At 41.8% G+C, this 14,401-nt stretch overlaps 1 protein-coding gene across 1 annotated transcript in view; it reads right to left on the reverse strand.

Moving 5' to 3' along the window:
- si:ch211-158d24.2 (multiple epidermal growth factor-like domains protein 9) overlaps window positions 1–4,976 on the reverse strand; it is a 31,492-nt gene extending 26,516 nt beyond the window's left edge. The window contains exon 1 of the mRNA XM_010749890.3: window positions 4,267–4,976. Within this exon, the coding sequence (XP_010748192.1) occupies window positions 4,267–4,834 (568 nt within the window). The 5' untranslated portion in view covers window positions 4,835–4,976. The remainder of the gene's footprint in view (window positions 1–4,266) is intronic.
- Window positions 4,977–14,401: the final 9,425 nt, after the last annotated feature.

Here is a 14,401-nt window from a genome sequence, read left to right on the forward strand (position 1 = left end):
GACATGTAACAGTCTGTACAAGCCACAGAGACGTATCTGGACACTTCACATGCTTTCAGAATTCATAGTAATCAGGACGCTCTTGAACACAATAATTACAACATTTTCATGGAAATCAAAACTGACGTGTTTTCAAAATGACTTTGCAGAATCCTTTGATAAAACAGATATTTTGCAGAAAGCTACATGGAATAGAGCTCAATGTTACTTTACTGAAAACCACTTCACGTGTAGAGTTCACACAGCTCCGTGCTCTTTTCTACCAACATCCTCAAACCCTGATGCCAAATAAGATGTCAGGTTGTGTAAAAATGGAAACACAAACAAAATGTGATGATGTGGAAATCTGGTTTATATCTGGTTGGATGCAGTGCTGCCTGACGTCCTGAACATCGCAGACATCCAACATTAAGTCTTCGGCCTTGTCACCTATGTACAGAGATTTCTTCTGGCTCTCTGAATCTTATTATGATATTATGAACTGTAGATGATGAAATCCACAGATTCTTTGTTTACACTGAGAAATAAAATATATATTCTTAAATCATACAGTCTTCCACAGAGGTGGACCCCTCACCATCTTTTCTTCATAAACACTCTCTGGATGCTCTTTTTAGACCCAGACATGTTACTGACCTGTTGATGGTTACTATCATTCATTGTGAGATGTTCCACCAGCTGTTTGCTGTCAGAATTTTTCAACTTTCACAGTCTTTTGTTGCCACATGTTGCTAGAAAACAAATCATTTTCCAAAAGAAAATAATCACATTTCTCAGTTTCAACATTTGATAAGTTGTCTTGTGTGCTATTTTCAACAAAACATGGAGATTCAGTGTTAGAACGTGCGGTCACATTAGCACCATTCTATGCAAATGAATTGGCTTTAACTGAAGCATGCATGCCTGACCAGTTCAAGACAGCACTTGCTGTTTCTCCTGGCCGGCTCCGGGCTGTCAGAGTTTACCCATGCACTTTGGTTTCACAATAGAAACAGTGATATGTGCTTATAATACCTCTGCTCAATATTTGTTCATTGCTCACACTGAACTGTCACAATGCATGCTTTGTTTTGGGGAATGAGTGCAGGAGCATTTCATTGGACAGTGGGCTCATGTAACCTTTACCTAGAAACAGTAACAGTAGTGCAGCCAGCCTTCCACTGTCATTTACTCAAAGCGGTCTAGTCCATTCACAGTCTTCTTGCATCATGGACCTGTGGGAGCTGCCCGGCCCAACGTGCTAAAGGCGGTGGGGGAGAGTGGCTAATTCACTTTCCTCCTCCGCCTTTATGAGTCTGCTTCCACATCCTCTGCTGAACACATGCGAACTCTTTGTGATTTTAGGAAGTATGAATAATGAGCCACACCACGCCGCTGTCACATCCACTTATCCAGCTTGATGTTCTTTTGTATGTGAGGATTGGTGATATGTGGATTATGTTGGTGAACAACAAAGATGGTAACCCGAGTCCTGCTCTGTTTGCCAATGAGGGATTTTGTAGAGTTCAAACTGGTGCACTAACCAGAGGATATAATGACAGACACGTGGCTGAGCCTGTGGAGTAGTCAATCTATTATTTATCTGATCTCAGGTTAGGTGTGGTGAGCGTGGACTAAATGCCTAACGTTGTGTTTCCATTAGGTGTTCAGCAGGCAGACAAACAAAACAGACAGATAAGAAACGTGAAAAGCCCAAACTGGATGAAGTTAGATAAAGAGCAGGTTGAGTTTTAATGTATTCCCGTCCCGGCGTCCCACTCATATTATGCTCCTGTTTCTCTGCTGCTCGGACTTTTATGTAACTAAGAAAGGCCTGTGGTTACGCAAGTCAGCCGAGTGTACTGTCAGACCCTTTACCACAGCGACGCCCACTGAAGAACTGTCGGCCTCGATCACGCCTGAGATCCAGTGAATGCATGTCACCTCACACACACACACACACACACACACACACACACACACACACACACACACACACACACACACACACACACACTGCAGCTCAGCCTTAAAACCAGGCTTACTCTAGGTGTGGGACAGGGGTGATCTTTAAATCCACATAACAGGTTTGATGTAGATTAGACTGGACCTGTGTGTCGTGGAGAGGGGTGCAGAGGCAGAGCTCACCTCTCTTCTGTCTATCTGACTGCTGTAAAGTGGTGTGACAGCATGGCTGGTATTCAAACACGGGCAGCAGCAGGCTGTTCAGAACAAGTCATGCCGCAAAACTCCTCTCTTACCTAATTCCCCACTCATCTGGATGTGTGTGTGTGTGTGTGTGTGTGTGTGTGTGTGTGTGTGTTGCTACAGAGAGAACAACAGTGTCGAGAGGCGTCCCTGCACAGAAAATAAAACAATTGCTGTACTTTAAATTTTGGTTCCAGCGCCACAAACCTTTAACATGGGTGGAAACACTGAGTGATGTTTAAAAAGAAAGGCCTAACCATCTACCTGTCTGCAAGCGGCCCCGGCCCTGCCAGAGAATGTCTATGGGTGGCTTTGGGTGAGGTGTTAACGCAGGTGGAGCCTTTGTTGACGTGATACTATCATGTGTGGCCTTTAGCATAGAACAATGCAGGGCTGAGCTTCCCCTAACGTGCTTTCAGTGAGGCACGTGAACGTTTCGCACACGTTCTCGCCCACGGGAGCAGATTTTCATTTAGACTTTGGGGTTCACGTGAACACCAATAAATACCACCGACTGATTTACGGCTTCCCTCGGGGGCCCGCCTCAACATGCCGCCATTTTAGTTCAATTCATCTGCAACGCTGACACAAAATACATAAACTAATCCAAGCGTGTTGAATGATAATAAACCTACCAGTTATCAATTTCTGTAGCTATATTCTTGTCTGGTCTATAAAATGTGACAAAAACGCCCATCACAAATTCCCCTGAAGGACAATGTCTTGATAGTTTTATCCAACAGACGGTCCGGAACACAAACATGTTGAGTTCACTGTCACAGAAGACAAAGAAAAGCTGCAAATGTTCGCTCTGCAAGGATGGAAACTATCAAAGTTTGGCTTATTTCACAAAAATCTTCATCCGATCACTGAGATCACTGTCGGCGTGGTACAAAGGGTAGAGAACAAAGGGTGGATGTAAAAAAAACATGTCTGGGTTGAACCCCTGATGATATCACTAACAATATGAGATAAAACAGTTCAGGATTTATGATCTGTCTTAGGGGGGATCATGAAGTAACAACTAGAATGTGGCAGGAAAATGATGCATGAAAGGGAAAATATGATTTTTTTATCATTCTGGATAGAATTTTCCAAAAACAAGAATTAATAAGCTCCATCTTCTAATAGCAAAGGATGGGGTGTCCTCTCACACACAGTTTGTGCCCCCACCTTTGGCTCCAGCAGACCTCCCCGACCATTAAAAAGCCCCATTTGAAGCCTGTGCTGCTGCTGTGCTGGGGAACAACACATCCACATGGATACAGGGATGTGTGTGTGTGTGTGTGTGTGTGTGTGAGGTGTGTGTGAGAGAGGAGGGGCTCCGCTGTCATTGCTCATTCATGGCTTGGCCTGCCTTGGCCATTTTGGTTGGACGGCCTTGTTCTGTGTGTCATGCCAAACAACAATAGAGGTGGATGAAGCAGCGAGATGAGCAGCAGCTCCTCTACGATCCACGGTCCGCATCTAACATGTCAGCTCTCAGCGCGGGCGGATCACAGGTCTGGGTGGATGGTGTGTGCACTGAGCGAGGTGGGGGAACTGACTGAACAAACGACAGAATCAACCTTACACCCCTCCACCTCCCCCCACGCCTCCCCATCACAGCCCCCCTCTTTTTCCAGCTCACTGTAAAATGTGGCACACCGATTCCAAAATAAAACGCTTCTGCTTCATCATAAAGGAAAACACTGTGAGCCCATATTAAACAGATTGTGCATGGATTATTGTTTTTGTTTTTTTTATGATTAGAGGATATGCTGGTTTCCTGATCGTTTGCAGGGGTACACCGTGCGCGCTGAGGGGTCTGCCCATTGTTGCAATCTGGTTGATTCGGTCGCTCTCTGCGTCAAAAGCACCGTGCGACCACCCTGCGCCTCCAAACTGCCAATATTACACACGAGGGTCTTCTTCTTCTTCATCATGGACTCGTTTTATGAATATCAATGTGCTAAAAAACAAACAAATGAATCTGCACAGCATCCCTCCCCCGTTTCCCCCATGCTGAAGCATCATTAAGGCTACAAAGGCTTTAAATAACCGGACTGACTGTTCCATCGCTGTCCCCGCTGTACTCACCTTGACCATTCTCTATTGAGGTAACAGACGTGCCAACATGATCTGCAGTCCAGGCATCGTTGGCCGTGCGCTGGGACACCATGGACACCATGGTCTGCAGCATTTTCTCCGGGGCAAAAAGTGATGTCTGTGCATCGGTGGATCTTTTGCGTGCGCCGCTAATCCTGGAGACCTCCGCCGATGTTTGCTCCTTTGTGGCGGAGATGATCCCAGTATCAGGGGCGGTAGTAGTACTTGTGGTGGTGGTCGGGTCCGTCGTTGGAGGCTGGAAGGTGGTTGCAGTTTTAGAAATAGGGCTAGCAGTAGTTGTGATCGGGCCAGAAGAAACAATGGCAGGCGGCGGTGTGAGTCCGTTCACAGGCCCGAGAGCGAACCTGCTTTCGGGTAAATGACGAGGCATGTCGGTGTGGAAGGTCTCCCAGGTGTCGGAGGCTGAGCCGGGCTTCCTGGGGAGAGGCGACGCATCGTAGGGGCTGATGCGAGGTGCAGCTTGAGAAAAGCCAATATATACATAGAAAATCACTAAGAGGAGCGCAGATATGTACATCATTAAGGACGTTAGCCTCATATTCACTTTCAGCTCTCCATGTAAGCCCCACTAACGGTCTCTCTCAGACCTTTCCCTGAATGGACGCGTACTCCACCATTGATGTCCTCGGCCGTACGCTGCTGTTTGTTGCCCTATGAACCACATCAACACTCCACCTGCTCTGCAACCTACCGCGAGCCGCCCCAGACCGACGTGCTCGTTAGCCAATGGGAGGGCAGGATCTGGGCGGGCGTCGCTTCGCTGGTTGGACGGTGTTTTTCTGGTTTTAACAGCCTGTCTGTGGAGACACGATATACTGCCAATGATTATTAGGGCCCGAGCACGGAATCCGTGCGAAGCCCTATTGTATTTAATCAACACACCTGCGTTCATTCATAACGTAACCTGGCCTGTTTGCTGAAGTGTCATATTTGACGGGTCTGATGCTTTTACCTCCTTCCGTCAGTGTATACATCACAGAACTGACACACACTCCACACTCATACCCGCTCCGCTGTGAATGAATGACTTATTACATCTTCTATCTGGAACTACAGTGTTGTTGTATACAAAGAGTTCTTCTGTGTGTGTGTGTGTTTTTTAATCTAGGCTTTCAGTTCTGGACTGTGTCGTAATATTTGAACACTTGAAAATGCGTTTCCAACGTCACATTGCGCAACTCCTCCTCACGTTTGAGCTTTTATTTTGAATGTCGTCGCCGGAAGTAATGGCACGCTGTTGTGTCTGCCCATAGACATATATACATAGACATATATACATAGACATATATACATAGACGCCGCATTGAGCGGGTTGGTCGTTGGTCGCGATACGTCAACGGTTCCGCCATATTGGATAAGGCAGATCTGCCCGTAAACTAATAAAAGGAAATGGACTGAACTTCATAAAGCGCCTTTCTACAAAGTTCTTTAAGTTAATGTCTCTTATACACCCATTCACACACACAACAAACAGGCACCAAAAACAACGTATGTAACTTTTAAAGTGATGATTATAAATGTTTACTCCTTATTATAAGCACCAAACCAACGTATGTATTTTTCTAATGCTGAGTGTTTACAGCTACTAATGTGCGTAACACTGTTACTGTGATGATAAATATTGAAATATTTATATTTAACATTTAATCTGTGTCTATAATAACCAGATCCTGAAATGTAGATGTGACATGAGGGTTTCTGAATTAAGAGCAATAACGTGTACATTACACGTGAACATATATACATATATATAGTACACACACACACACACACATATATAAATGTGTGTGTGTGTACTATATGTATGTGTGTGTGTGTGTATGTATGTATGTATATATATATATATACTGTATATTGTCGTTAATATAAGCAGGATTACTGTTGATAAATAGACAGTGGAGGAGCATCAGCAGAGGTCCTCACTGTAAAGGAACAGATTAATGGATGCATTAAATGGATTCATTTCTGAAATTCAAGCATTGCACGCTTAAACATGTTCCTAAGCCTATAAATATGAAGATCCTCCTATGAAAACTGAAATTTATATATCCAGGTAAAGATCAGAACGACCATTTCTTTTCTCCTCTCAATTTCATCCAGCCCTCTCTCTCCCTCACCCTCTGAGTTGCCCTATCCTGTCCACTGCATCTCTCTCTCACACACACAGACACATCATCTTCACCTCTACTGTATTGTCATTGGGTCTAAACTAGCTCATAAGGATCCGCACTACAGTAGAATTGTGTAATCCGGGGGGGCATTGCTGGTGAGTGTTGTCTGAGGGTCTGTGTAGTCTTATTACTGTGAGTGCCCAGACTGCACACTATACTTACAGCAATACAGGAATAGAGAAATCACTTTCATACAGCAGGGCAGGACTGTGGAGGGATGCCTACTAATCTTGCTCTGCATCGTTCAGAGTTACTGCGAAGACTGTCTGGGACAAATATGTACCAGAGAAGATGAGAACAGTATGGTGCTATAGGACGTTTCATCCTGGGATGGTTATTAATAACAATTACCTCAAGCAATGCTGCATTCCTCTCATACGTGAATAATAATACACGATGATAATAATAATAATACACAAACATAATAATACATTATAATAATACACAATCCTGTGCCGATGTGTTCAAACTCATCTAAAGCCATTATTGAATGAATTAAAAAATGTAACAAAAAAAGAAGTAAAAAAGTAAAATGAGGTGGCGAGATATTTATTTTAAAAATATTAATAACTGAGGGTAAAATCAGAAGTCACTCTTCACACTTACATCTTAAAAATGAACACTATAAAAAAGATGATGAGGCCAAACAAAAACATCAGAAAACAGAAAAATAGCTGCCTGCACAAACATCAATAGAATAAGATTTACTGACTGTACATGTTTAATTTTCGAGATATGTATGTGCTGAAGTTATTGCCTTGCCTATGATCTTATTATTCAGTGATAGATACATACAGTGGAAGTTGTGGAAACAATAAAAATCAGAAAAGTCATCATTTAACGCGCACACACGCACACGTATATGCGCGTGCGTCAGTAGTAGCCATGGAAATAGAACGGTGACGCGCAGACGAGGTCATATGGCCTGCTGACCTTTCGCACGTTCTCACTTTGCACGTGAACTTGACCCGGAGTCGACCTGCTGCAAAAACTGACCGCTTGGAAAACCTGTACCGGACAACCGAGAGGAGAAGAAGGAGAAGGAGAAGAAGGAGAAGAAAAAGGAGAAGGAGGAGAAAAAGGAGAAGGAGGAGAAGGATTTTTTTCAGCTTTATTTACAGTTGGCAGTAGAAGAAGGAGAAGGAGGAGAAGAAAAGAAGGGGGAAAGAAGAAGGAGAAGCACCAGAAGGAGCAGAAGAAAAGGGAGGAGGAGAAGGAGAAAAAGGCCGAAGGAAGAGAAAACACCTGCGGGAAAGATGCCTCCTTCCGGACCGCCCGCCCCTCCCTCCCTTGGAGACCTGCCTGCGCTGGACCTGCCTGTGCCGGCCCTGCCTGAGCTGGTCCTGCCTCCGGGTAAGACACTTAAATCAATGTATTCTTATTCTTATTCTTATTCTAATATGTGAGCAGAACCTGTGTAATTTAAAAGTAGACGAGTTGGAAAATGTTTGAGACACAGATTGGGTCATACTCGGTGTAAACGTGTTGTTGGTTGGTTTTAGCGCTTTAAAACTTCGGGAAACATCTTAACAATAGTGCAGCGATGTACTGACGTTTTTATTTTGATATATATATATTTGTATTTGTATTCATTTTGTCGATTTTGAGTGAAAAATATTTTTAAAGTCAAGATGGCGACTGGGCCGTTTTTCATAAAACGCATCGAATGTACATTTTTATCACCATGGAGACGATTGAACTTTTAGCAGGTAACGCCTGAACGCGCATGCGTAATCAGAGCTCACCTGGTTTAAACGTACACAGAGCTGTTGTCGTTTGAAGTTCCTCACGTAATGAATCATTTTTAGGGACAAAACTAAAATATACTGTAAACCATAGTGTGAAATGAGATTTATTTGTGAGATTAGATGATTGATTTAATTAACTAGAAAAATTTCTAAAGAAATTTTGAGTGTGCCTGACTCTGGCCCCGTCGCCTCCATACATAATTACTGACACTGCTCCTCAAATACCTCAAATAGTCATTTTTAACATGTTTATGTTAAAAGAGGAACTATATTTTATTGTACAACTGTAATATGAGTGATTGTTAACAATGGTGGTGTGATATGGAGTGAATGATGTATTACATGGTTGGTCTGTGTTAAAGAAAATGTCCCTGTGTGTTTGCTTGGCCCACAGCCTGAAACTAATTTAACTTAGTAAACGTTTATTGTTAACTTGAGGAGTAACCAGTATGTGCGGTTTTTCACTTTTTCATTGAGTGCAAATCCTGTTTTTTTACATCATGTGTCAGAGGTTGGCCTAGATTTTTGTGTAAATCTTTTATCTTTGTCATACGGTTTTAAAATTTCTTCTGCAATGCCTCTGTTCGGTCACGTCTTGTTCAGTAGGCGTGTGATGTCGTCAGGTTTGTCTCTGCTTCGTCTTGTTTGCGATTCAGTCATCATGTTTGTGCTTGTAGGAAGACTGGGCAAGACAACTTGTTGCCGTTGAACCAAATTGATATTTTTGTAATAAGGTTATTGCATGTTGATGGTGCACGGTCCATGTTTGGTACCACTGTGGTGGTGTGTGTGAGCCGTTTGACTCATGAGAGAAATTTGCATGTGTGTTTTGTCATGTCCTCATTTCTCACACAACGTTATGACAGAATGCAATCTAAGTTGTTAAGTGGTTTTTGGGTGGATTACTATTTTTAACGTCCCTGTTTCAGGCTCTTCAGACGAAGGCGAATACTCTCTCTCCAGTTCTTCAGATGAGGACGATGCCTTCTCAGTGTTCTGTTCTTCATCTGAAGGCGAAGGCTCCTCGGCCTTCAGCTCTTCAGATGATGACAGAGCCTTTTTTGGCATCAGTTCCTCAGATGTAGACGATGGCCACATCACTGTCTCTCTGGGTGCTCATGAGGTCGATGAAGGCGATGATGTTGGGAAATCATCGCCTGAGTCCTCAAGCAGCATCGAGGATCCCACCTCCTCCTCTTCTGGTACTAGCGTTTCCAGTAAGAGGAGCAGGGAGGACAGTGATGAGGACTGGACCCCCGGTCCAAGGCCAGGGAAACGCTGGAAGGAGTAATCTTCTTCGTCTGACTGGATGGTGGAAGACATCCAGTCAGATGATGAGGAGTCTTCTGAAGAAGAGTCCTGAACAGAGGAGGACAGCTCAGTCGACATGGATGGCTACGAGACCGATGACAATCATGATGATGAGGAGTCGTCAGATGAAACTTCTGCTTCTTGTGACTGCACGTCACCTGAGGAAGAAGTTTAAGATGGCAACAACCTCATCATCATGGATTGTTTTGAGGCCGATGTAGACCATCCTGTCGATGAAGAAGACATCACTGTTATCACTGAGGACGAACGTGACGAACCTAACGAATAGGATGTCCTCAGTGATAACGAAGGTGCCGACATTCCTCCCCCTCCTCTGACATCGAGAAGATGGAGAACAAGATAAAGATGTAGTTGATTAATGTAATGTTATGTAGCAAAATGTAAAGTAATGTAATATTATGTAATGTAGGAAAATGTAATATGTAATGTAGTAGTAAAATGTAATGTAATATAATGTAATGTAATGTAGTAAAATGTAATATAATGTAATGTAGTAAAATGTAATGTAGTAAAATGTAATATAATGTAATGTAATATAATCCAGTCCAAGGCCAGGGAAACGCTGGAAGGAGTAATCTTCTTCGTCTGACTGGATGGTGGAAGACATCCAGTCAGATGATGAGGAGTCTTCTGAAGAAGAGTCCTGAACAGAGGAGGACAGCTCAGTCGACATGGATGGCTACGAGACCGATGACAATCATGATGATGAGGAGTCGTCAGATGAAACTTCTGCTTCTTGTGACTGCACGTCACCTGAGGAAGAAGTTTAAGATGGCAACAACCTCATCATCATGGATTGTTTTGAGGCCGATGTAGACCATCCTGTCGATGAAGAAGACATCACTGTTATCACTGAGGACGAACGTGACGAACCTAACGAATAGGATGTCCTCAGTGATAACGAAGGTGCCGACATTCCTCCCCCTCCTCTGACATCGAGAAGATGGAGAACAAGATAAAGATGTAGTTGATTAATGTAATGTTATGTAGCAAAATGTAAAGTAATGTAATATTATGTAATGTAGGAAAATGTAATATGTAATGTAGTAGTAAAATGTAATGTAATATAATGTAATGTAATGTAGTAAAATGTAATGTAATGTAATGTGGTAAAATGTAATGTAGTAAAATGTAATGTAATGTAATGTAGTAAAATATAATGTAATGTTGTAATGTAATGTAATGTAATGTAACATTGAAAACAATAAACTTTCCTCTCCAAGAATCGCTACCTTATCGTGGTGGAGAGGTTTGCTTGTTCCTGTGACCCTGGGATCTGTGTTGTTGTTGGAGTCATCCTGGTCGGGTGTCCCAAAGCAAACTGGTCTCAGGAGAGGGGCCAGACTAAGAGCGATTCACACACAAAATTTAGATTTTTGCTTCATTCAGATTACAGGAACAAAACCAGAGCATCACCAACCAGAAGAAGATGACAGTCCAGAGGAACTCGGCTGTGCAGATGAAGCTGTCACTACGTTCTTCCTCTGTGGCAGCATGTTTGTGAAGCTCTCAGAAACTATAGACGCTCAAGAAAAGACACACTGACACTTCAGTGTGTGACACTGAGGGGACTCTATTTACAGTTTTCCTCGAAATCCTACACACTAGTCCCTACCATGCAGTATCTGTTCTTGTTTTACCAATAGGTTTGGAGTTAAATTCAATAAATACACATTTTAATTTATGTAACATGATCCACTGTTCTGTGAGATACTTTACCCTGAGTGATGTTGAGTTAACACAAAGCTTCTTAAATACTAAATCCGCTGGATGTGTCACAATAATTGTTTTGGATAAAATGCCTCCAAACAGATTCTCCACTAAAGAGCTAAAATTATATGGATAACTTTGTAAAACCCTGAACAAATTTTATGACATCAGTCCATATTCCAGAGTTGTATGTTTGGAGAAATCGAATATACATGTACACAACTCACCTACAGTTTTAAAACACCTTGATGGTACAATGGTAAACAGAAAGCTGTTGGAAGTTTGAAAACTTGAACTGAATAAGGTCAAATAAGGTCAAATTAAGTAATAAAGGAACAAATAATGGGTTAACAAATTGTAGTTCTGCAGCAGTGGAAGTAAATTAAACCTTGAAATGTGTTGCAAACTATTCCTAAACAACGTTTGAGTACTGACAAACCCCGTCTGTATAAAAGCAGTGTTGTAACAAACAGTTCTGGAGCATTGTTTGGACAATATCACACTGCAAGAAACAATATAGTGCTATACTAACGGCAAGAAAAGGGCTGTTAACAAAGGAAGCCAGACAGACCATTAAAGTGTACGTCTTTATTTTAGCGGACCTCCCCAGGGGGGCTACGGACTGTTTAAGGGGAGTCTCAGTGAATGGAAGCAAAAAATATGACGTTAGTTGTCAAAAGGAGATCACAGAGACTAAACTAGAGTTCAGAGATACTGTAGTTTTGGGGAATCTTACCGTTTTTCCCAGAGTCAAAAACTAATGAACATCTTAGGAATGTCGATATGGGATCAAATAGCATCACCATAGACATCTAGAAATTTAGCAAAACTAAGCAAGTAAACTAAGAGTGGAGGGGGCGCCTTTTTCCAAACTTTGTCTGAAGTGAGGTCCAGAGTCTCAAAGCCCTCGTCTCTTACACCATCAAAAAGACAGAAAGTGGAAGAAACTGACAGGAAGAGGTCTGGCAGGCTGGAGGCAGGCAGAAGCAGAAGACAGGTTTCTTTGAAACAACAGCTTAACACTTGCAAAGTAAGGAAGTGTCTGATTCACCTTTGAGCTGCAGGTTTGACAGCTCGACCAGCAGTAATAAAGTTGTTGCTAAAATAGAGAAAAACTCATCTTGGCTATGAATCACTGACGTAGACTACTTAAGATTAGAGTAAGGCCTTGTGGGCCGATATATCAACATTTGAAATGTTCAGTTCATCATGAGCTCAGTTTGCACCTTGCTCCATTTGACTAGAGGTAAACATGATGAAATGGCTTATTAGATTTTTTTTAATTTAGACTTGAACATCCACAAAATCATATTCCCCTCACTTTAAATTGAACAAATAAACTGGAGAAACCATCGTCACAAATCACTACAACCTCTGAAGTATTGGTCTGGGGGCAATTAAGCCTAAAGTTTTGGAGGGTCAGACACAGATTATGGAGTTATGGAGACAGCTGACTGAAGCAGCGGACTGTGTCTCTACAGCCAGATCAACACAGGAATAGATCTCAGAGCAGGATTGTAAAAGTCAGTGACAAAAACTAAAATATCAGAATGAACCTGTGGAACTACTTTTTTTAATGCAACCTCAAGGAACGTAGGAAATCTTAAAATATTTGAATATTTTATATATATATTTGAAAAGTGTATCTATTTTGAATTCAGGCTACAGGGGAATATTTTCAGATATTTATTCTAATAACATTTCACACTTTTTTCATGTTGTCATGACCTTTTAACTCCTTCCTATAATACGACTTTCAGCTCAGGATCCTTTTTTATTTTTATTTTTCTATTTAGCATTCAGCCTGGACCGACCTCTCACACAGCAATGTTCAATTTTTTATCCAGTGAATTAGTCAATATATGTAGGCTAAGAAGCTTTGCTGCCATATGATAGAATCTGCTAAGACTTTGCCACAGCTTGTACTTACAAGTGTTCAGCTGCCTCTCTCTGTTATCAAACATCATCTTCAGTGACCCCGAGCTTCTCCTCCACCAGATACGATCACACAGCACTGGCACTATTCCTGAGATCAGCACTGAATACATTAGACATAACACTGAAACTTTCACTACACTATCATTTTACAGAGTCAATTGGTCTATGCATTAAATTAAAATGCTGCATGAACATATAGCTGATAATTTATTAATGAACACAACTGTACTTGGGGCATGCTGGCAGGGTGAGACACTAACCTGTTTCAAGCGTGACTCAACTTGTTTCAGGAGTTTGCGAGAACATCGGAAGCACACCTTTAAAAAAAAATCACACAAAATGAACGGAGACATATCACAGCCATTGTTTACAATTTTATTATTGAGTGTGCCTGAAAGAGCTGATTAGGTCCCGGTTGCTTGGCAACCTCAAGCCTGCCTGAAGGAGGAGAGGGGGGAGAAGCCGAGCGGCGGCCATCTTAGCAGTTTTGGCACTTAATTGGAACTTGTCTGTCTAAAATGACACACAGAGATATTAGCTATTTGCTAACATTAACGACCAATGCTAAATTGAATGCTAATTACCATTAGCCACTAGGAATTAAATAAATGCTAATTGCTAACATGCTAATGCTAACATGCTAATTATCATTAGCCACTAAGAATTAAATACATGCTAATGCTAACATGCTAATGTTAATTGCTAGTGCATCAGCGGCGGTCATCTTAGCAGTTTTGGTACTTAATTGGAACTTATCTGTCTAAAATGACACACAGAGATAGCAGAGCAGCTAGCGTGTTAGCAATGCTAAAATTAGTGCTAATTAACATTAACCACTAGGAATTAAATACATGCTAATGTTAACATGCTAATGCTAATTAACATTAGCCATTAAGAATTAAATACATGCTAATGTTAACATGTTAATTTCTAGCGCGTCACTGCATCAGCGTTAACATGTTAATGGTAACATGCTAATGCTAACATGCTAATGTTAATTGCTAGCGCATCAACGTTAACATATTAATGGTAAAATGCTAATATTAACAGGCTAATGATAATTGCTATCGCGTCACTGCTAACATGCTAATGTTAACATGCTAATGCTAACATGCTAATGTTATTTGCTAGCACATCAGGGTTTTCTGAATAAATAAATAAATAAATACATTATACGTGAACATATACACATACATATAGTACACA

This window comes from Larimichthys crocea, chromosome III, assembly GCF_000972845.2.
Source record: "Larimichthys crocea isolate SSNF chromosome III, L_crocea_2.0, whole genome shotgun sequence".
Lineage (NCBI taxonomy): Eukaryota > Metazoa > Chordata > Actinopteri > Sciaenidae > Larimichthys > Larimichthys crocea.